We start from the raw sequence: 24394 nt of genomic DNA on the forward strand, positions 1-24394 counted from the left end.
ATGGGGCTAAAGCCCAAAGATAGATAACAACATGTCGGAAATCAGCGCTTGCACACTGCTACACTCAGCCTAAAAATTAACTCACTTTGGGAAAAAAGGTTAATGCTTTCGTAAAGCTTTGTTAAAACAATAATAAAGAGAATGTAGGGAAAATGTTTTGAGTTTAAAGGACACATGTGTAGGAGGCTGGACTGGCTTGTAGTGAGTACCAAGGGGTACTTGCACCTTGCACCAGGCCCAGTTATCCCTTATTAGTGTATAGGGTGTCTAGCAGCTTAGGCTGATAGATAATGGTAGCTTAGCAGAGCAGCTTAGGCTGAACTAGGAGACGTGTGAAGCTACTACAGTACCACTTAGTGTCATATGCACAATATCATAAGAAAACACAATACACAGTTATACTAAAAATAAAGGTACTTTATTTTTATGACAATATGCCAAAGTATCTTAGAGTGTACCCTTAGTGAGAGGATAGGAAATATACACAAGATATATATACACAATAGCAAAAATATGCAGTATAGTCTTAGAAAACAGTGCAAACAATGTATAGTTACAATAGGATGCAATGGGGACACATAGGGATAGGGGCAACACAAACCATATACTCCAAAAGTGGAATGCGAACCACGAATGGACCCCAAACCTATGTGACCTTGTAGAGGGTCGCTGGGACTATTAGAAAATAGTGAGAGTTAGAAAAATAACCCTCCCCAAGACCCTGAAAAGTGAGTGCAAAGTGCACTAAAGTTCCCCTAAGGACAAAGAAGTCGTGTTAGAGGAATAATGCAGGAAAGACACAAACCAACAATGCAACAACAATGGATTTCCAATCTAGGGTACCTGTGGAACAAGGGGACCAAGTCCAAAAGTCACAAGCAAGTCGGAGATGGGCATATGCCCAGGAAATGCCAGCTGTGGATGCAAAGAAGCTTCTACTGGACAGAAGAAGCAGAGGTTTCTGCAGGAACGAAAAGGGCTAGAGACTTCCCCTTTGGTGGACGGATCCCTCTCGCCACGGAGAGTCGTGCAGAAGTGTTTTCCCGCCGAAAGAACGCCAACAAGCCTTTCTAGCTGCAAATCGTGCGGTTAGCGTTTTTGGATGCTGCTGCGGCCCAGGAGGGACCAGGAGGTCGCAAATTGGACCAGGAGGTAGAGGGGACGTCGAGCAAGACAAGGAGCCCTCTTAGCAGCAGGTAGCACCCAGAGAAGTGTCAGAAACAGGCACTACGAGGATGCGTGAAACGGTGCTCACCCGAAGTTACACAACGGAGTCCCACGTCGCCGGAGACCAACTTAGAAAGTTGTGCAATGCAGGTTAGAGTGCCGTGGACCCAGGCTTGGCTGTGCACAAAGGAGTTCTGCCGGAAGTGCACAGGGGCCGGAGTAGCTGCAAAAGTCGCGGTTCCCAGCAATGCAGTCTAGCGAGGTGAGGCAAGGGCTTACCTCCACCAAACTTGGACTGAAGAGTCACTGGACTGTGGGGGTCACTTGGACAGAGTTGCTGGATTCGAGGTACCTCGCTCGTCGTGCTGAGAGGAGACCCAAGGGACCGGTAATGCAGCTTTTTGGTGCCTGCGGTTGCAGGGGGAAGATTCCGTCGACCCACGGGAGATTTCTTCGGAGCTTCTAGTGCAGAGAGGAGGCAGACTACCCCCACAGCATGCACCACCAGGAAAACAGTCGAGAAGGCGGCAGGATCAGCGTTACAGAGTTGCAGTAGTCGTCTTTGCTACTATGTTGCAGTTTTGCAGGCTTCCAGCGCGGTCAGCAGTCGATTCCTTGGCAGAAGGTGAAGAGAGAGATGCAGAGGAACTCGGCTGAGCTCTTACATTCGTTATCTAAAGTTTCCCCAGAGACAGAGACCCTAAATAGCCAGAAAAGAGGGTTTGGCTACCTAGGAGAGAGGATAGGCTAGCAACACCTGAAGGAGCCTATCAGAAGGAGTCTCTGACGTCACCTGGTGGCACTGGCCACTCAGAGCAGTCCAGTGTGCCAGCAGCACCTCTGTTTCCAAGATGGCAGAGGTCTGGAGCACACTGGAGGAGCTCTGGACACCTCCCAGGGGAGGTGCAGGTCAGGGGAGTGGTCACTCCCCTTTCCTTTGTCCAGTTTCGCGCCAGAGCAGGGCTAAGGGGTCCCCTGAACCGGTGTAGACTGGCTTATGCAGAATTGGGCACATCTGTGCCCAAGAAAGCATTTCCAGAGGCTGGGGGAGGCTACTCCTCCCCTGCCTTCACACCATTTTCCAAAGGGAGAGGGTGTAACACCCTCTCTCAGAGGAAGTCCTTTGTTCTGCCATCCTGGGCCAGGCCTGGCTGGACCCCAGGAGGGCAGGTGCCTGTCTGAGGGGTTGGCAGCAGCAGCAGCTGCAGTAAAACCCCAGGAAGGGCAGTTTGGCAGTACCAGGGTCTGTGCTACAGACCACTGGGATCATGGGATTGTGCCAACTATACCAGGATGGCATAGAGGGGGCAATTCCATGATCATAGACATGTTACATGGCCATATTCGGAGTTACCATTGTGAAGCTACATATAGGTAGTGACCTATATGTAGTGCACGCGTGTAATGGTGTCCCCGCACTCACAAAGTCCGGGGAATTGGCCCTGAACCATGTGGGGGCACCTTGGCTAGTGCCAGGGTGCCCTCACACTAAGTAACTTTGCACCTAACCTTTACCAGGTAAAGGTTAGACATATAGGTGACTTATAAGTTACTTAAGTGCAGTGTAAAATGGCTGTGAAATAACGTGGACGTTATTTCACTCAGGCTGCAGTGGCAGGCCTGTGTAAGAATTGTCAGAGCTCCCTATGGGTGGCAAAAGAAATGCTGCAGCCCATAGGGATCTCCTGGAACCCCAATACCCTGGGTACCTCAGTACCATATACTAGGGAATTATAAGGGTGTTCCAGTAAGCCAATGTAAATTGGTAAAATTAGTCACTAGCCTGTTAGTGACAATTTGGAAAGAAATGAGAGAGCATAACCACTGAGGTTCTGATTAGCAGAGCCTCAGTGAGACAGTTAGGCACCACACAGGGAACACATACATATAGGCCACAACCTTATGAGCACTGGGGTCCTGACTAGCAGGGTCCCAGTGACACATAACAAACATACTGAAAACATAGGGTATTCACTATGAGCACTGGGCCCTGGCTGGCAGGATCCCAGTGAGACAGTGAAAACACCCTGACATACACTCCCAAACAGGCCTAAAGTGGGGGTAACAAGGCTAGAAAGAGGCTACTTTCTCACAACATGTGATGTGATGTGATGTTTATGTCAAACTATATTATTAACTATGTATTGTTTGACCTGTTATTGACATTTTTAGACAATTGTGTTTAGGTCATCAGTTTTTTCAACTAAATTAGCAGCTGCCTGCACTTATTGCGCATGTTAAGGAAAGCCCTCCCTTTCCTACCGATGTCAGCAAAGAAAGCATTGGCACAGGGGCTCATAACCAGTAGTTTGGACTACTGTAATGCCCTGCTAGCATCTACCAATGAGAACTTACTTGTAAAACTTAAAGTAGTTCAAAATACAGCTGCCCATCTTATTTGTAACTTGTCATACGGGGCAGCCTCAGCACCTCCTTTGAAATCATTACCTTAGTTACCAATTAGAAAAAGAGTAATCTTTAAAATCTGTTGTCTCACTCATAAAGCTCTAAAGGTACAGGCCTTTTATAACTTTCTCAAAAGCTTACGCCTTATGGTATGGTCAGATCCAGCGATAAAACGCTTTAAATGATCCACTGTTTTAAGACATTCCAAGCAGAAAGTAGAGACTTTTCTTACCTGGCTCCTTAGGCCTGGAATAAATTGGCATACAATATCCGAATGTGTACAGATTATTACCACTTCAGGGAAATGCTCAAGACAACACTGTTCTAACTCTGCAATATCTGCCACTCCCTAAGGAGCGCCGAGATACGACACCCCCGTGTGATTCACATGCATAGCAAATAAATTTAACATAACTTCTTTTTAACTTTGTCTATCTATTTGCAGTAAGGATTTTTAAAAAGGTTACAAACAAGCATTTACAAAGCCAATAGGTCTCGCCTATATAAGAGCTACTGGTGGCTTGGCAATGTGGTTTTGCAATGTTGTATATGAGGGTAGCTGCTGTTCAGCATGGCTAAAAGTTAGTGGCATGGAGTGTTATACAGTGGAGTGGGGGAGTAGTGTTGTAGAGTGGATTTGTTGGAGTAGAGTGTCGTAGAGTGGAGTAAGGGAAGTAGAGTGTCATGGAGTTGAGTAGGGGAGAGTTAAGTTCAGTGGAACTCCTTTTTTTCGGGGCACTCACTTCTTGCCTCTGTCATGGAATAGTTCCTAATTTCTTTTGCCGGACTTGTCTCCCCCCGCCTTCTCTATTTGCGTGCTGTTTCCTTTTAAGAATCCTATGTTTATTTCTTAATGTTTTGCAATAGGGTATATAACCCATTATTCTCCAACTTCGGACTCCTTTTTATCACCAGCATAGACTGCTTAGAAATATATTTTGATGGAAGCATCATTAATTTTGTTTCATCTATTAGTTCTCTTTCACTACATTCTATATATAGGTGTACCTGTCCCCGATCCCTTTTCTCAGACACTGGCCGCACCAATATTGGCAAACAACTATTTATTTATTTTAACTCTTCCGTAATCCCTTGCAACTAATTTTTAAGTGATTTACTCAGACCATTATTCACTGTTAGTACTTCTAGAATGGCCTTTAGGGCTTTCTGCACTAGAAATATTCCTTCTAATGAAGATGTTTCTGAGACTGCAGTGGTATCTAGGCTAAGAGTCGACTATCTGTCACTTGGAGGGGAGATCATTATTTTACTTGTTCTTTTGCCTTCCCCTCCTGTTTCCTCCTCCTCTAATGTAGTATAAAATGTGGGTCTTTCAGTCAACATAGAGTTAGCCCCATGAGAGGGGAAAGGCAAGGTAATGATGCTAGCCTAGGTCCCGGCAAGAATACTCCCCCTAAGTTCAGGTCCAACTCTCCTTCAAAAGATAAAACTTCATTCTGTAGTGGGTCTGAAGTAATAGGGCCACTTGCTAGAAGCCGTTCGTCTTCTCTTTGATCTGATTTTAGAGATTTTTCCCTTTCTGTGACCTGAGGCCCGCTGACAGTCATTTTAAAATATTTCCCCACAAATTCTTTAATTGACAAGGCGAATAGTGTTACAGCTGATCCTTCCCTGCAGTCTTTCGGCATGCTCTCCTGCAGTGGCGTAGAAGGTATGTCTCCTCCCTCAAGACTAAAATTAATGTCTCCTGAGGCACAAATGTCCTTGGGAATTCCCTTTGCCCTGGGGAGGCCTTTCATGTCCTTCTAATGTCCACTCGCCCCACGTGTCCGCATATGCATAAGGCTGGCTTCAAACTGGGGTGGCATGGTGGGCCCCAAAAAATAAATAATAAAATAAAAAAATCCAAAAAAATAAATAAATCATCGATGGATTGGGATGCGGACCCAAGCGATTGCCATTCACTGAGATTAATTCAAACATTCCATCCAACACCTTGTTTTTGCATTTGCCATTCTAAGTGTGTCAGGTAAGACCAGGTGTGGGTCCCGGGCTCACTGTGCCAATATATTCAAGCTTACCTGGCTGATGAAGGGTGATACACCGAAACAGATCCCAGGATGCTTGTTTCCGTTCCAGGAGGACCTGGCCTGGCAGATCGGGCGGAATGGGGAGCAGGTTCAAGAATGACTTTCATACGCCTGGGTCCAAACTGGGGTGGCATGGTGGGCAAAAAACCTGATGGCTTGGGATGCATCACCTTGTTTTTTTTCCATTTGCTGCCCTAAGTGTGCCAGACATGCCCAGGTGTGGGTCCCACACTCACTGTGTCACTGGATTCAAGCTAGTCTGGCTGATGAGGGCTGATACATGGAAACCGGTCCCAGGATGCTTGTTTCTGTTCCAGGGAGGACCTAGCCTGGCAGTTCGGGCTGGACTCTTCCCATGAGGAGCAGGGTCACGACTGATTTGCATATGCTGGACCCAAACTGGGGTGGTATAATGGGCAAAAAAATGCCAGTGGCTGAGATTAATTCAAGCATTTAATCCGTCACCTTGTTGTTTTTGCAGTATTGCTGCCCCCGTCTTAGATCAAAATAGAACAACGGTGATTAATGATAAAGTCTACCCTTCTTCTGCAGACTTTTCCTATGTCCAAGTCTTTTAAGTGATGAAGAAAACAAAAAGAGATTTAAGAACAGTTCCTGCGTCACCTTGTTGTTTTTGCAGTATTGCTGCCCCCGTCTTAGATCAAAATAGAACAACTGTGATTAATGATAAAGTCTACCCTTCTTCTGCAGACCTTTCCTATGTCCAAGTCTTTTAAGTGATGAAGAAAACAAAAAGAGATTTAAGAACAGTTCCTGCAAAGATAAGGCATGAGCAGACCAGTTAACAGACCACTGTCCAAGTAAACTATGTTTTAGATGGACCGTCTATAAAAACAAATTTCGGTGACTGCACACAGGATGAAGCCAAGCTACAGTTGCAATACAAATCAAATTATTAGTTGTATAATTAGACAAATTTACAAAGTCTACAAGGGTTTATATTCACGCCTAGCACTGGGTCCCAAGCAGCAAAATTGTTGCCTGCTAGTACAGATAAAAACCCCAAGAAACGCAAAAGGCTGTTAACTAGAATGCAAAAAAACATTGTTTTGACAGCAAAGTCGGCTCTAGTTCCTGCAGGTACCTCAGTAAGTAGAATGGGAGTTCAGAAGACAAATTAAAAGGTGCCAGACTCGACATGTCGTGCCAAAGGGATATGCATACGCAGTCCAATATGTGTTCTGTTTGGAAGGGAAACAGATTTGAGGAAATATTTTCCAGTCTAGCTATGTGAGTGATAACTGGTATACGACTGAAATAAAGCGCATTCTTAAAATGTGGCTTACCTTTTTTGTCTCCAAAGTATAATGTCTGCTGCGCAGGGTTTGACCACTGAAGGGAAGAATTATCATGGTCCTCCACTGTACATTTCAGCGTCACCTTCCCACCCATTACCACACTCTCGTCTGTCGTCTCTGGTTGCTTTGCTGAAAGAAGAGCAATAAATACATTTAATTCAAATATTTAGCATTAACAAATGGGTTAATGCGGCCCAGCAGGCAATAACTGCACAGAAACAGAAAAAATCCTTAATAAGAGAACATACATTGGTAAGAGCTGGCCACAATATGTGCAGTAAACATTTTCACCCTCCACCCAGCCAGAAACTCTGAAAACCTTTGAAAATTCAGTTGAACAAAACAAAAAACATCAAAATAACCACTTTTAACAAGAGAAATGTTTTCATTCCCTTTCCATGTCAGAAACAAGAAAGTCTTATCTGCCATCACGAAAAAAAATATAGACTATTCGCAGGTGCAGGTGCATCCACCATGGCCACTGCAACTACTCTTTTGGGGACCTTGGTGACTTGCTTATATCTAAGCAACAATTACTTAAATCCAAGGGTAGCTAAAATATGGCTTCAGATTCGCAGCCATCAACTCACCTTATTGTAGACTCAGTCAGTTCTTGTATTGTGGTTTATCTCCATGGTGACTATGAACATTTGGTTTACAACTTTACAAATGTATAAATACCTCACAGAAAAAGGCAGGGGACTCCTCTCCACTGTGGTCAGTGCTGGCGCAGCCCCGACTGGAAGACCACCGGACTGAGGATCGCGGGTGCCTCGGCCCAGCCCTGAGGCCCTGGGGCGTGTTGCTGCAGTTGGCAGACGCGGAGGCCTGATTTGTGGCGCATGTGAGTGCTCAGAGGGGGCAAACGTAGGCGGTGCTGCCTGCTTTGCCTGTGCCCCCAGACCAGGAGGAGGGCACAGGGGGCTCCTCTGTGATGCGGGCTGGCTGGCTCGGGCGCACTGCTGATTATCTGACATCTGGGGCGGGTTCTCCCCACCCCCCAGAGGCTGCGACTACACTGAACGTAGGATTCTATCTCGCCCTTTACGGCCCCCGTCCTGCATGCAGGGATTGTTGTGGCTGTCTCCCCTTCCCCCCTTGGCCTGAATCTGCTCATGCCCCCTGCTACAGGACTTGGTGTGAGGGGGGCTTGGAGGGCTGCGGGCATATCAAGGATGGTGGCAGATGACATGTGATTCCTCAACTCCATCATGTTATCTTCTGTGATCAGCCAACTGATTGGCCCCCTTTTTGCCTGTGTACTTTGGAAGGAATTAGGCCATTGGGAAACTTTCCCTCTCCGCCCCTGCTTTACGGCTGGGAGCGGAGTATGCTTGTGCTCCCCAGTTCCTAGGTCTGTAGAGGGTGGAGTGAGGCGGGACTCAGTGTACTATTTGCACGGCGCATCTGTTCCCATTGGTCAAACAAAACACCAAGTATTCCAAGCTAACCTTCAGTGGTAAAGGACAAATGTGCACAACCGGCCCGGAACATGTCTCTCATGTCCTCACCACGTCTGCTCATGAGGCACATATGCAAATTTAAGACATCAAAGAGATACTTGTTGACATGAAAAACAATCTCTGCACCACTGACTCCAAAATAGACCAGCAGAACTGACTGCATAAAATAGAGTTGACAAACATGACAGTCGCCTTGATCATCTGGAGAACCACGCCTAGGACACTGAAGACTCTTACGTGATTGCTGTTGAACATCTCCTGCACATGGAGAAAGTGTTGGAGGCTATCAAGCTCAACAACTTTCGCATTCTGGGAGCCCCTGACTCAACAGCCACTGACAAGATGGAAACCTGTATCGAAAGTATGTTTTGCTTCCTGTAAGGCAGCGCTCTCTCACTGGCTTTCACTGTTGAGCGAGCATACACATCCCCCAACCCGGTGCACCGGCGAGACCCATTGTGGCCAGACTGATTAATTACAGGCACAGGGATACCATTCTGATACTTGCCAGGGAACGGACTGTCCTTCATTAGGGTACTATCATCTCTCTATATCCTGATTTTACCCTTAAAGTTCAAGACATTCACCGGGAATTCCTAAGTGTGAAAAGATTCCTCCAAGAATTTGGGACTGCTTACTCTCTGATCTACCCAGACAAACTGCGGATTCACCTGGATGGTAAGCAGCATTACTTCACAGATCCAAAGGCTGCCATGAAATTTTCCCAGAAGTTTGAAACCACTAAATTGAATGGTCCACCTGACCCTGTGGCTGCCAAGGGTGGCAGCCTTAGTGACAAATAGCTGCCCAGACACTACCTCATTGGGATGTGCCATCTTCCTGACGCAGATGCGGGTGGTGCTCCCCCGCCCTGGATACCACCTATGCAGCATTGTTGACTACGTCTGATTAAGGATGTAGGAGCCAGAGCTGGACCTGTGGTGAACCTGTGGACATTTTCTGCACTGACCCGTTTTAGAGGTTCTTTTCCAGTTTCCCTTGGCCACCCTGTTTGTTACTTGTTACTGACAATTGTGTTTGCTTAGTTCTTTGGCGACCCCAAGGATGTTTCCCACTATTACTGGGGTATGGGTTTGGGTGGGAGATGGGTTGGGGCCATTCAACCAGTTGAGAGTTGAAGTGGGTGGTTGGTGGGCTCCTTATTGCTGTAACTTTCCTGTTTTGCCTCAGATGCCTTACACTCCACGGTGGAGAGCTCTTCCTCCCTGCAGCTCAGCACAAGCACCATACAAGTCCCCTATTTGCGGCATGACTACCATACACTTCCCTTGTACCAGATGACATCCATCAAATGCCTGACCTGGAATATCTGGGGACTCACTGACAGTTGCAAGGCGCATCTATATGTGCATATCTCAACCAGTGTCACATAGCTATTTGCTTTCTACAGTAGCTACACCTGACCGTGGTGACTAACTCTTGCCTACGGCCAGGGCGGATCAGTGAGACACACACTTCCCTGCACTCTAATTATGCCCACAGCACTACTATACTTCTTGGTAAGGGAATGCACTGGTGCACATGCCACACCCTTTGCGTCACAGAAGGTAGATTTGTTCATTATACAGGGCAACTGCACAACCTCTCAGTAATCCTAGTCTTGATTCATGGTTCTAACACAGACTGCCCAGAATTCTTTACAGAGGACTGGCGATTATTACAATGGGACCTGGCACTATTTTAGAAGTGGCGACTTCAAATTGATATTGGACCACACTGTTGACATATCCAGCGAGACGAGGTGGCCCCATTATGGTGCAGTTCCCAACTTCACACACTCATACGGGTAACAGTCAGCAGTACATCTGTTGCTTGCAACATGCCAATAGCAGTGAGCGCACCTGTATCACCTCCACACATAATACCTGGTCCAGAATAAATTACTGGCTGCTCACACAGGATGCACTTACTTGGAACACAAATGTAACTCACTTCCCCAGGATTCTTTATAACCATACACCAGTTCTTCTGATAATAACTCTCCCCCAAGTTTTCCCCTGGTCTTTCACAAGGAGATTAGCCCCACATGCCCTTTGAGATGAGGTTTTTCGAGATAAAATTCGGATGGCAATCCTTGAATTCTATGCTTATTACGAATGGTTGGTTGCTCCCCCCCCCCCAAATCCATACTGTGGGAGGTGTTTAAAGATGCTATTCAGGGCACTTGCATGCCAAAGCAATCAGGCATAATCAAGGTGATCTATATGCAAGTTGCCACACTAGAAACTGATACACGCAGACTTGAGCTTGAATTATTTGTAAAACAGACATGGGCAGACACTTACTGCTCTCCAAGAGAAGCTTTCAGGATACAGAGGGGAGGTGTTTAGTAAAACTCACTATCTCAGCAGGAAGGCAGTGGTGAAACTCTATGATGAAATAGATAGGTCCAGGATGACACTGGCGGGCCTCCTCTGTAAGATCTGGGCAAGCACGTACATCACGGAACTCAAAGACAACCAGCAATTGGCTCACACAAAGCCAGACAAAATCACACAGGTCATGACAACTTTCTAGCCTGATCTATATCACACCCCTATGGTCCCACATAGAGCAGCCCTTGATGCCTTCCTTGACACGCTTCAACTTTTATAGTTGGACGATGTGCACCATATGTATCTTGATGTACCCTGTATGGTTGAGGAAATAGTGCAAGTAATCCAAGGCTTGCCCAGTGACACGGTGGCGAAATTGGATTGGCTCCCCACAGCCTTTTATAAGGAATAAGCCTCACTCCTAGCCCTCATCTGCTAGAAAAATATGTCGACTCTTTGTCCCTAGACCAGTTATCGCCTTTTGAGTGTAATGCGGTCATCGTCACTATATTGAAATTCGGCAAGCCAGGAAAAAAATCTTCTGAGGGTGAAACAGTCATCATCTCTATATTGAAACCCGGCAAGCAAGCAAACGGGACTCTTACAGACCACTGTCAATGATAAATGTTGATATTAAAATATCTGCTAAATGAATATGTAACTGCATCCTGCGCCTCCTGCCCAACACGGTCAGACCGCACCAATCCGGCTTTGTACTGGAACACGCACAATCTTTACACACAATCTTTGCACAATGTTTGTGCTTATGCACACTATAGATCCTCAACTTAGGGCGGATGCAGTACTCCTTGATGCCACAAAGGCATTTGATTCTTTAGAGCGGCCATATCTCTCTCGCCTCTTCCTTCACCTTGGCATTAGCACACACTTTCTGCACTTGATCAGCCAACTACACTCCTCTCCTACTGTGAGATTGCATATTAATGGTGACACTACTGCTCAATATTCTGTACCAGGCAAGAATGCCACCTAGCTCCAATCCTTTTTGCAACAGTGATGGAGCCCTTGGCAGCTGTGCTACGCCAACCTCACGCACATTGGGGCTTCAATTTCACTGCCAAGGGGATATTTGTGTCAATATACACAGGCAATATTGCATAGTAAGCCCGCGACCCCTAGAATAATCTCCCCCTATCATCTGGGAAGTGATCTGCTTCGGTGGATACTCTGGAATTCTGATCAACTGGTCGAAGCCTACTTTATTCCACCTTTCTAGAGCTACATACCAGTTTGGGCCTGAATAACGCTCAGGGCGCAATGGAGCCGATCAGGTATTTGGGGTTATGGCTCAGCAGTGATATCAACAAACTATGGAGGGCAAACTACAGAAGGGCCATGCCCTGACTCAAAGGACATATACCGGCCTGGTCCAGGCTGCCCCCATCTCTGGTGGACAGGACTGTCATTACTAAAACGATTATATTCCCTAAGTTTCTCTATTTATTCACTAGTATCCCAATCCCGCTCACTGAACACTTTCTAAAACTAATATGTTCCTACTTAGTGTCTCTGGCTTGGCGGGCAAACATGCAAGGGTTGTGTGGAAAACTCTATTATTCCATCAGGGTGGTCTTAATGCTCCCAACATGCACCTTTAGTCTTCCTGCACAAAGGCCCAATTTGTACACTTCTGGTTGCATCCTACTCCATTCCAGCCTCATACTTCTGTGGAGACTGACTGAGCAGCCCTGCGCCTCCTGGTATACCAGATTAATTCGTCCCCATGTACTGAGATATGCATGGTGGCATGCCCTGAAAGGGCCTGGGACGGCATAGGAAGGCGTGCTTGTCACGATTCCCTATATGCACCCAATATGGTGTTAGTCAAAAATCCTCTGCTCCCCACAATGAATGATGAGGAGGCATGCTGGCAAGCTCGTTGGTTGAGGATTCTCACACTTGGTGACCTCTAACCTGATGAGCAATTCATTCAACCACATAGCATAGAGGACCACCCCTGTCATATGGCACTTCATGTCCTACAATAACACAAGCTTCTCGCTTCGTGTTGCACTCTACACAGCACATCCCTGACACCTACCCCTACACTCCATGTCTTAGAATACTTGATCGCCAATCTTTCCCCCACCAAAGGCTCATGACCCTACTGTACACCAAAACGCACGGGAAGGCACCTGTCTGTGTTCCCACTGCTTGTGCTGCCTTAAAAGACAGACATGAACCCCCATTTCTGTGGCGCAATGTCACTATTGCTGCACCCAGTCCTGTGCCCTCTCTCCAAACTACAGGCTCAGACTAATTAATTTTAAATTCCTGACACAGAGTTCATCGCACACCAGCTGAACTGTACAGTAAGGGACTTGTTGACAACACGCGATGCTTGGGATGTGCTACTCTGCTGGGCACATTTCTCAACCTTACCTGGGACTGCCTTACAGTGGCGAGTTTCTGGACTAGTGTTTATGGAGAGATGGCCCAGATTATTCGTCATCTCCCGAGCGAACAGTGCAGGTGGACCAACTAAGATATTTACACTTCTAGCAAAATAATCTCTTAAAAGTAATTATATATACATAATTGCATTGAAGATCGTTCTCCGACAAATCACAATTCATAAATATAACTTGTTGCTGATCACCTGTGAAAGAGATCCCTCCTGAAGCTCAACAACTTACTGCAATGCTATTTTTTCTTGCTAAATGGAGAGCGGCCATTCAATGGGGGTGGTGAAATGTGCCTAAAATTGCAGATTGGCTGCAGAATGCCACAAACTGCCAGCTTGCAAATCACTGGGGGCTTATGCCGGTACAGTCCTGGCCTAAAGATATAAAGGCCCCCTTCGTTGCACATTTGGGGCTAGGGGGAGAGGCTGAGGCTCAGGCAGCCACAGTGAGCCCAGCAGCCCTGAACGTTGCTTGCTCCTCGATCGTGACCAGATCCCAATGTGGTCATGGCCCACAGCTTTGTGAGTCCTTCCTAGACAGAACTATGTGCATGATTTTGGACTGTTACTTTTTGCTGCAAACGCTGTAATTGATGGGTTTCCCACAAAGGCATAATTTTTTGTAGCTGTCATACGCTGCTCTAATGTATGTAAGGCATGACCCCCTCCTCCTGTCCCCCTTCTCCCTGTTTATCCGTTCCCTTGATTGTTGTTCAGGCCAATAAATAAAATAATAATACAAAATTAAATCCTGCATAAAGCACACTTATAGTAGAAGATTTAACTGTTTTGTTTGAACGCATGAATATATGTCACATTTTATAAATGATAGATATAGCAAGCAGTTTAAGCAGAGATTTAAGTGCTAGATACATGGCTAGTGTATGCACGATAGGAGACCCTCTGACCCGAGGGAACCCAGCAGAACAAATGCACTTGTGTCTTTGGGTGGTAAGGGCATTTTTAGGTTTTAGGGTGGGCATGGGGTTTTGGATGGTAAGGACATTTTTATGATATAGGGTGGGTATGAGCTTTTGGGTGGTATGGAGTTTTTAGGGTTAAGGGTGGGTAAATGGTTTTGGGTTTTAAAGGCATATTTAGAGTGGGTATGGGTTTTAGGTGGCAAGGGCATTTTTAGGTGTTAGGGTGGGTATTGGTTTTAGGGTGGGTAGGGATTTTTGGTTGGCAAGGTGATTACATGTATACACAAACATACATACACATGTATGCATCTGTGTATATTAATGTATATTTATATATGAAAAACAATTCTATATATATATATATATATATATATATATATATACACACACATACATATATATATATATACATATATATATATATATATAACCTACTAGCTGTCGCCAGTAGGTAGTTATAATTAGGACCTAGTTTCCATAGGAAGAACATGTTTTGTTTTGCCAGGTAACTTTGGCGCCGCTTGAAGACTTTTCATAAAATTTTCAAATCTAATACGACAGTTGGTTCAGCAGGTTTCTTAAAGTTTTGACGTGATCCATCAAAGGGGGGACTCAGAAAAAGGGGGGTGCTTCCCAGAAGGTGTTTTCCCTATTCATTTTCCATAGGGTCTTTAGACATGCCTACAGCCTAAACCGCTGAACGGAATTACATCAAATTTGGAAGGAGGCTACATTGTGTTCTGCAGACAGTGCTTTGTGTGGTTTGGTGTAAATATGCTCAGTAGTTTTGGAGTTATTTAATGTAAAAAAAATGCTATCTAGGGTGCGGATCCTCCGTGGATCCATTGCGGGTAAACTGTAAACTTTGTACTTGTATAGCACACTACTCACCTGTTAGGGTCTCAAGGCGCTGTACGCATACTGCTGTGGAACCCCTCCTGGCTTTTCCCTGTGAGGTGCCCACTCCTGGGCAACCTCCAAGGTGAAGCCAAGCATCCCAGTGCTGTTGGGGCCGTTGTGGAGATTAAGCAAGCTATTGCCCAGAGTTCCAGAGTGGGACCCATGAATTAGATTAGGCACTGATGCGAGAATTATCAGGTCCGAGGAAATTGAGCCCAAGACCACCAAGGCGGGAATTGAACCCTGGTCCCAGGCCAGATTTCTGCATCAGGGTCTGCCACTCTAACCATTGAGCCACACTTCTCCACAATTGATCTGCGGATCCACATGCCACAGGAAGAATCTGTTTGGCTGGCCGCAACCTGACAGAGAAGTTGCGGCCGCCATTTTGTTTTATTGGGAAATGGCCCTGGGGCTGAAATGTTGGGGGCAAAGGAGAAGATGGGGTCAGGGCAGAGTTAAATCAATCAACCTTTGAACTGTGCTGGTCAGTAGAGAAATATTTATTGGCTACCTTCGGGAAGGCAGCTATTTTTTGAGGGACACTGCCAACTCAAGATCTGCTCTGATCTCTGACTTCCTCACCACTAGTGCCTCCTTATACTCTTTCCTATCTCTAAGAATGTTGGCCCTATCTTGCGGACCTTTCTCAGTGCCACACTGATCACATTGTTATCGGGGTAACGGAGCAGAAGGAAAAGCTCCTTTTTCACAAACTATTATGTTTAATAGATTCGAGCTCAGTGCTAGACATTAAAGGAGCTCCTAATGCAGCTGTAGACTCTAAAGTACTTAAGTTTAAGGCATTTAATAAAATAGCCTGTTTTTGATGTTTTGATGGCTCGGATCATGCTTTGCAGTGGTGGCCAGCAGCTTTAGGAGGGAGGGGGGCGGGCGGGACGCGCACACACACACACACATTCTTTCACACACAGACACGCACGCACATACATTAACAACACTCATACCATTCAAACATGCACGCACGCACCAAACATTCATTTTAAAACATCACACACACTCATTCTTTCACACGCACGCATGCACATCCATTAACAACATTCATACCATTCAAACATGCACGCACGCACCAAACATTCATTTTAAAAGATCACACACACTCATTCTTTCACACACACACATCAATTAACAACACTCATAACACTCAAACATGCACGTGCGCACCAAACATTCAATTTAAAACATTACACACATAGACATACACACACACACACACACACTTACCTTGAGCTTCTAGGTCCCAGGAGGGTTGGGACTGCTGCCTTCCCTCATTGGCTGACCTTAGGTCAGCCAATGAGGGAAGGCAGCAGTCCCAGCCTCGTCACAGAGTGGGATGGGGTCAGTGAGACTGCTGACCCCACCCCACTCTGTGACGAAGTGTCACTGATTGACACTCGCCCAGGGCACTTCAGGGCTTAAACCTGAAGCGCCCAGGGAGAGTGTCAATTGGTGACGCTTTCCTCGTCACCCAGGGGAGGGCCTCAAGGCACCTTTGCTGAGCCGAGGAGGTCACGCCCTTAGGAGCTGTAATCTCCTCAGTCCAGCAAAGTTCAGCTCAAGCAGCCAGGAGTGGGCGCAAATCGTTCATGTCTGCTCCTGGCTGCTTGAGCTGAACATGGAGAGTATCTGTTAGGCTGACCTTTGTTCAGCCTGACAGACACTCTTCATGAGGGGCAAAAGGGGGGGGGGAGGTGGCCCCTCTGCTCTAAAGGACGGGCCGCCACTAATGCTTTGGCTCTGGAAGGCAGACCCAGACCCCTAGTTCAGCTCTTCACATGTTTTCTTGGCTTATCCATGTCAAGTGAATAGTTCTAAACAACCCTTTTGTTGGAGCCACTGCGATCCTGGTGCACAATGAATGCACAAAAGCAAGTGAATCCATGACAGGCGTGCTAGATGTGAATGGGAACACATCGTCTCAGCAGAAGAATTATTTAAAAGCAACGTAAAGTTGCACACGCTTCTCTGGACATTTTCTCAGTACATCTGAGCATCCGAAGCAACGCAGATGAGAAGGGACACTAACATTTTTTCTGCGCTCTTCTGCAGACACCGGAATAAACTTAAAGTTTCAATCCAGAGAAGATGTACGCAGCCTTTGTACTGAGCCCGTGCTCATCCAACAAATAAAGCAAGGGAATGCTCCACCAGTGCTTCTGGGCGCGCCAAACACAATGGTTATTTAAAGCCGCAAATTTGATCTTTTTAGTTTATTTAATTGGCGGCAGCAGCAGCACAGGGAGCAAGGCTTCTCTGCACACCACTGTAGCATTCAGCCCTTGTGGGTCCCTATGCACACCTGCCACTCATGCTCTAACCATGTGCACACATTTTTTTAAACAGCAGAGACATTTGATGTTAAAAAAGAGCAAACAAAAAACCTATACAGTGGCTTAATTGTACGATGTGAAATCTGAAAACCTGGGATCAATTCTGACTTCCCCGCTTCAACAAATTGTGCGATCGCAGGCAAATAAATAATGTATTTCATCGAGCCTCCTTCTCGTCATTGTCACATATGAGAGAACCTTCAAATATGTAAGTTCGGGATCTACAAACACTTCTTGTATATAATTAAAGCTTTAATGTCGCTCCTTATATAAGAATCTATGCCACATCGTATACATGACAACTGACCTGCATAGTTCATCAGTGCAGCCCTCCCTGTCTTACTAGTGATCCAAATCCTTGCTCCACTTTTACCATTCAACCCCTTCACCCCCACCCCTCCCCCACTGCTCTGAATTCACCTGTTCCTGCTGCTGTCTGCCAGCGAGGATTATATCTGTCTGGGTGAGTACTTAACTAAGACATGATGATTACAACTTAATAACATATTTATACTATCCATAACCCTTGGGAAACACAGTGCTCGACCATAAGGCTTCAAACCAATTGTTAAAGATATTTAAAGCAGCTCAGGCTTAAAACTTCTTATTTCGGTGGCCTGCTGCAGCAGTGCGCAGGGGGATGTTTTTGCTACTTTCACTGGGTACTGCTGCACCCACCGAAGGAAAATTAAAGTGTCATGTCTAAGCCTCTTTAAATATCTTAAACAAGGTGGATAGAGAAAGATACCCATCTAGCGGCAGAAATGCTAAATGTGAATCCAGAAAACCTTAATTTATCACGGCTTTCCTTCCCACTTGACCAAACTGTGTGATCTTAGGCACTGAAAAATGTCGACTCCATATGTTATGCCGTAGTACAAAACCCAGTCTACTGATTTTTTTCTCGAATATATCCTAGATTGCAAAATTATAAATATTATGTTTGTGCTTCTCACTCCACTGAATTTGAGCGGAAATCCTCCAGTAGTGATGCTAGCGGTCGAAGGCGCATGGGTGGCCCCGCCCCACGAAAAGGAATCCACCAGCCATATTACGACCTGTAATATGGCCTGGCGGTGTCGTGAGGGTGGGGCGCTGCCTGCGGTGGAAGCGCCTGTTCCCCTTCCCTGCCAGACAAGGTAATTTGATCGTCCAACAGGAGAGGGGGGGTGGTATGTGTTGTTTTGTATGTGGGTGTTGTCTCTGTGTGTTAAGGTAAGTATGTATGCGTGTGTATAGGAGTTTGAATGTGTGTTTGAATGCAGGTGTGCATGCGTGTGTGCAAGCGTGTGCGTATGGCTGTATGAATGTGTGTATGATTGTTGAAGTGAGTGTGTTATGGAATGTTTGTGTGAATGCGAGTGTGAATGCTTGTATGTCAGTGTTTGTGAATGAGTGTGTGTGGGTATGTGTGTGCGTGTATGCAGGAGAGAGAGGTTTTTGGTATGGAAGGGGGTGGTGGGGTGTTGGGATTGCAGGGGGAGGGGGTGGGGGGAGCCATCTACCAGTGACAGGAAATAAATTTCCTGTCACCAGGAGCCTTTCCACCAGGGTTTTTTTGTGGTGGTGTTACTGCTGTGGAAACCCTGGTTGAAAGGCGACTCTTGATACTGCCGGCGGTCTTCACTGGCACGCCGGGTCAAAGATGCTAATCTGCTGCCCAGCTGTCCAACCGCTCTAGTGGTACAGGCAGGGATGTGGCGGATTGGCAGAGGCCAATCCACCACACTCATAATGTGGCGATCTGCACCGCCTTCCCATCGGCAGTGAGACCGCCATCATGGCCCTGGCGGTCTTCACACCTCTAAGGTCCTATGAGGGTTTAGTATCCACACACCACCCTTTTGGAATTGTAACTGCATTTACTTAGTGCTTACTACGCCTAACGAGGTGTTGAAGCGATTTACGTTAGTGGTTAGTCCAGGGCTATTAATATTGTTGGTTATTGGGATAAGTCTTTTATGGTCAGCCAAACTATTCCATACATTTACTTCAGTTTCTTTGTGGTAGATTCAAGTAAAGGAAGTTAGGTGTGAAAATTAAAGGATAACGGCGTTAGAAGCATCACTAAATGAAGCCTGTCAGGTGAGGAGCTTTGATGTGATGTGTGAAAATAGCCATTGAGTGCTCTCTCTTGCAGAGTTGGTAAGGTTTGCATCTCCGGTAAAGAGAGGGTGGCATTTGCCTGAAACAATCACTTCACGGGTGAAGCCACTCAGGCAGTCTATCAGCCTGTCAAGCTTTCTGGGACTGACCCTGCCACTGGCAAGTAAAACTCACAGGAAGTGAGTGATCTCTAAATGATACACTAGAGATGTCTCAGGGTGGGAATTGTGTACTATGAAGAGAAGACTACAGAGTCTGTTGATAAAAACAACCAGTACATGGGCACCAAAGGCAATTCAATTTAGTGTCTGTGCTATATAAATTGTCAAAGTTATTTTTATTTAGCAGTAGGATTGTTAAGAGTACTACTACTATTATGAGGAGCAATAGCATTTGAAGACTGCTGTAGTAAAAGCAATAACAGTGCACTTAGGCCCAAATTTTGGCAGGGTGGGGCTTAAGGGTCAAACAATGGGACAGAGCTATACTTAGAGCCAATACAATAAAATAAAGTGATACATTATGTATTTTAAACATATTGGTCAAGCCAGATACGTTTTTAACATGGTTTAGTGAATTTTAACAGTGTTTATAGGCTATTGACATTTGTTTAGAACGGAAACTAGTGATCTGACAACTAAAAATCAGCTTCTACAGATTTCAATACAAAGCACTTTAAAACAAATTTTCGCAAAGGTACTTCAAGACGTCAACCTTTTTGACAATTCTCTGAAACTTACCTCTATAAAGTGACAATGAGCTCAAGTAGTATTTTTTTATTCTATCTTCAGAAAGACGCTTCTGTCTGACTGTTGACCAAAGGGTTGCAGTCTTCTTTCTGGGACCCATCAAAATATGCTTGTTTAACGCTGCACATGTGTATTTGTCATAGAATTTTGAACTTACTTGGTTAACACACCTGATTTCAGGGTGTGTGACTGTTAAGTCTTGGTTCCCAATGCTTCTTCTATTCCTCCTGAGATGAATACGTGAGGGCCAATCAGTTGGCAATATTGCCATCTGTTAATTACCCTATTAGGAATCTATGCTGTATTAAATAAAATATTTGTTGTTAGCACGTTGAGCAGTTCACATATGGGAATAGTGAGCTAGAAAGAATCAAAAAGCCAGCCGCCAGGCCTTAAGAACCGACAAAAAATAATTGCCTTAAAATAACTTTGCAACAAATGGTGACCTAGCATGCAAAAGTTACAAGTATCCCTACAAAGAATGTGTGGATGATGGGCAATCCCCTACAAGGAGGCCACCCCAACATAAACAGAAATAGTGCCTCCTATATCAACTAAAATATCAATGTTGTTTTTAAATCCTGCACAGCTAATGTGTATTATAAAGTGCAACATTTGCTACAAATTTCTCCAACATGCCTTTGAGAAGAATTAACATTCTCTATAATGGTTGTTCCTAAATATACTTATTATTGCAACTAGCCTTGCCTGGGAAGAGAATGGCACAATTTTGAAAGGGGCACAAGGCAGACAACATAGTTACCAGTTTGTCATTGTGACACTGGAACAAGTAGCGCATAAAGTAAGTGGTTTCACTGGGCAAAGCTTTTGCATTTCCAACCATTACCACAGATATGCTGCTTTTGCCAGACCTAAGCTAAGTGTGATAACATATTAGAGATTCACATGCATTTGTATGAGTGTATGATCCTTGGGAAGGCAGAGTCGATGGACCACATTAGGTAACTTTTGTTTACCTGAGCACAATGTTCACAGACTTTACTGTCCTATATTAATGCAGCAACGAGTTTCGCACTGGAGTCAGAATGTACAATATAAATCTGCATCATTTTTCTAACATTTCTCAAGAAAACTGTCAATAAAATATGTTGCAAAAAAGAAAAGTTTTCACATGCATTTTGTTGCATAAACTTAACTAGTAGGGCAGAGCCAGGACACAGCAATGCAATACCTACGCAAGGGGTGAGCTGATGTACTGCCTCTACATAAACGTCATCCCAGAGTAAACACACACACACACACACACATTATACGTTAAAGCACATTTTACAGTCTTATAGTGCACACTGAGAAACTGGTCATAGAGGTGTTTGTGTTGGGTGGGAGAGGTATGACTCAGGCTAATCATAAATTATATGTATAGGCTTCACATAGCTGAGCTTAATTCTTAATCTCCCCATAGGTCAGGTATCCGATACCTGAGGTATTCATCTGGTGACAATACTTCATAACCAAAGGACAGGAGTCAAAACCCATCATTTCTGCTCACTTTCTTCTAAAATTGTTACCGGTGCTGTGTTTAGTGCCTAAAGGCACTCATTAAATATATTGAAAACCTACACATGCAATATATGAGTGCAGTTGTTCCTTATCAAGTGCCACTTAAGGCAACTAGGCACAGAATTGATTAATGTCAGCAAAGATATGAAGATATTCAATACAACAGATGGATTTTAAAAGCCTTCTTAAACACAAAATGGTCCTCTGTTTTGCAATAGCCACAACACATTCCAGATGAAACAAAGAGAAGGAACATGCCCCTCAAACTTCCACTCACACCCATCCCCCAATCTGAGCCTTTCTAAATCAGGGACTAGTAGCAGGATGAAAGAGCCAAAATGGATTGACTAGATATGGAATCAAACACATACGTATTGAGTGGGCTGTTTCATAATAGGCTCTGAGGGCAAAGCAGAGAACCCTATGACGGATTATTCTACAAACAGACACCAGTGCAGCTTAAGGCAAGCCTTGGAGAACTATCAATTTCCTGAAATGACAAGTCATACTGCCATATTCTGAATACCTTGAAGCTTGAAAATAGCTGACTCAGGAAGGTCAACGTAACAAGCACTGGCATAGGCCAGTGAGTATGTAGGCACGTGGAGATTCCACCATGATCTTTTCAGACATCATTCAAAACAGCCATAGGGGCAGTCTCAATGCCACACTTTAAACTCACCAAGCTAGCATCTAGTAAACCGTGCTCTTCTAGATATTTAGAATGCTAGGGCACCTTATCACCAATTTTACTGCCTGCTGGCCAAATAATGACGCACCTACAATTAGATCTGTAAGTAGTCCACATTTCACAACACCTCTCTTCCATCCACTAGTGACAGTTGAACATGTGTTATGGATGGAGGTAAAAGCAGGTGTAACAACTGCAGATAAAGATTTTCAAGGCCTGACTGGACATACATCATCTAGACTATTAGAGGCTATGAAATTACAGCAAGTAGAAAAATGTGCAAACTAGGTGGGTTTGGTGACCAAATCCAGACTGATATTGTAAGCCAGTGACCCCTAAACTGAGACTAATATATTGTGAGCTGTGTACTTTATTGGATAGCATCATGCCAGAAGCACAAAGACAGATTTGGAGACTAAGGCCATGGTACACTATTATGTTGAATTTGGGTGATAATTAGTGTACACAGTAACAGTAATTGATCCTGGTGTGATTACTGGATAACATAATTAATATCTCCTGAGTGCCCATTTCAGAATTAAGCCTAACATGTTGAATTGGTATTTACCACACTGATTAGGGCATGTTTTGCATCTGTATCTTAGCATTTTATCTTGATAGATTTCTTCAGGCTTTTAATAATGAAATCTTGTACGGCCTCATAGTGCTGTAGGGTTCAAGCATGTGAAATCTGTCAGGAGAAAATTGCAATCTGTGATAACTGGTGCACAACTCAGAATTCCGATCTGCATGCAAACATCCATTTGTGCCTTTACTGGAATTTAAAATACAACTCTGAATCAGGATTTAAGTCTGTACTTTCACAGAGGGAGATATAGGTTATGTCAAAAGAGATTTGCCTAGCTCTGCATTACCATCTGGAAGCCCTCATAGGGCTGCAGGGTCTGAGTATGTTGTCCTGTATTGTTGTTTTATTTATACAGGGAGTCATGCTTTTAGTGGAGTGCCAAAATGCATTTTTGGATCACTGGCCTGCTACTCTGTGGAGTGCCATAGATGGAACAGTGTGTGTTTGCCGTGTGGACTATATGGGGAGTGCTTTAAGTCATGTTTAGGACCATTCACTAAGTTTTGTTGATATGCCTCTGCATGAATTTAAACAGAAAATGAGTGAGATATATGTTTCTTAACCATACAATTCTAATTGATAGAAGTGCGTGAATTGATTCTGGCCTATGTTTGAAGTGTTTTGGTGTATATGGATGAAACTACTGAAAATGTGTAGTTAATGTGTACACATGAGTGTAAGAGACATGTGAGCACAAGAGGTGGCCGCACAAATGAATACCTACCACCTATGGAGTGGTCTGTATATGTACAGTTCAAACTACAGAGAATACAGGGCCAAGAAAGTCCACAGAGATCATGGGAGCCACCCTTGGGTGGTGCAAACTCAGGGATTCAGCCAATTAAAATGCCCAAGAGTGTATCTTGGCAATGCCAAAACGGCCTCTGTGGAAGGATACAGTTATATGAACTTCACAGTACAAGAGGGCCTAAAGCACTGACAATACACTTTGCTTAATGCAACTATTATATGGAATCAGGAAAGCAAACAGGCTTTGTATGTTTGGGGCATTAACTAGCATCACTTCTAAGACCTGATGACAGCATATATATATATATATATATATATATATTATTTTATCACGTTTTTTTAAAGTAGCAAATGGTTTCTAATAACTAAGAAAATAAAACAAAGCAATAAGTCTCCCAAATATGCACTTGGGGCATTTAAAAGTTGGGAAAGGGCGATAAAATTCTGATAGAATCTTTTATTTTGTCTTTGGTTGACGTTTAATTGTGGTGAAGCATCCCTGCTGTGTATTTGTAGATGTGGAGGGATGTGATAACTGGACCTACCACCCTTTTTGATCTCTCCCCAGGTACTTTAAGTAGCTCTCAATGACCACAGGTACAAATTGGGCAGTGCTGGTAGGGTACAAACTCCAGTAATTATCAAGT

General features: G+C 44.7%; 1 protein-coding gene across 3 annotated transcripts in view; it reads right to left on the minus strand.

Annotated features, from left to right (window-relative positions):
* Nucleotides 1–24394, minus strand: part of CADM3 (cell adhesion molecule 3) — a 603256-nt gene that overhangs the window by 461601 nt on the left and 117261 nt on the right. For all 3 annotated transcript variants that reach the window (XM_069217689.1, XM_069217688.1, XM_069217687.1), the window contains exon 2: nucleotides 6932–7072. In XM_069217689.1, coding sequence (XP_069073790.1) covers nucleotides 6932–7072 — 141 coding nt within the window. The remainder of the gene's footprint in view (nucleotides 1–6931; nucleotides 7073–24394) is intronic.

Source organism: Pleurodeles waltl, chromosome 12 (assembly GCF_031143425.1).
Source record: "Pleurodeles waltl isolate 20211129_DDA chromosome 12, aPleWal1.hap1.20221129, whole genome shotgun sequence".
In the NCBI taxonomy this organism is placed as follows: Eukaryota; Metazoa; Chordata; class Amphibia; order Caudata; family Salamandridae; genus Pleurodeles; species Pleurodeles waltl.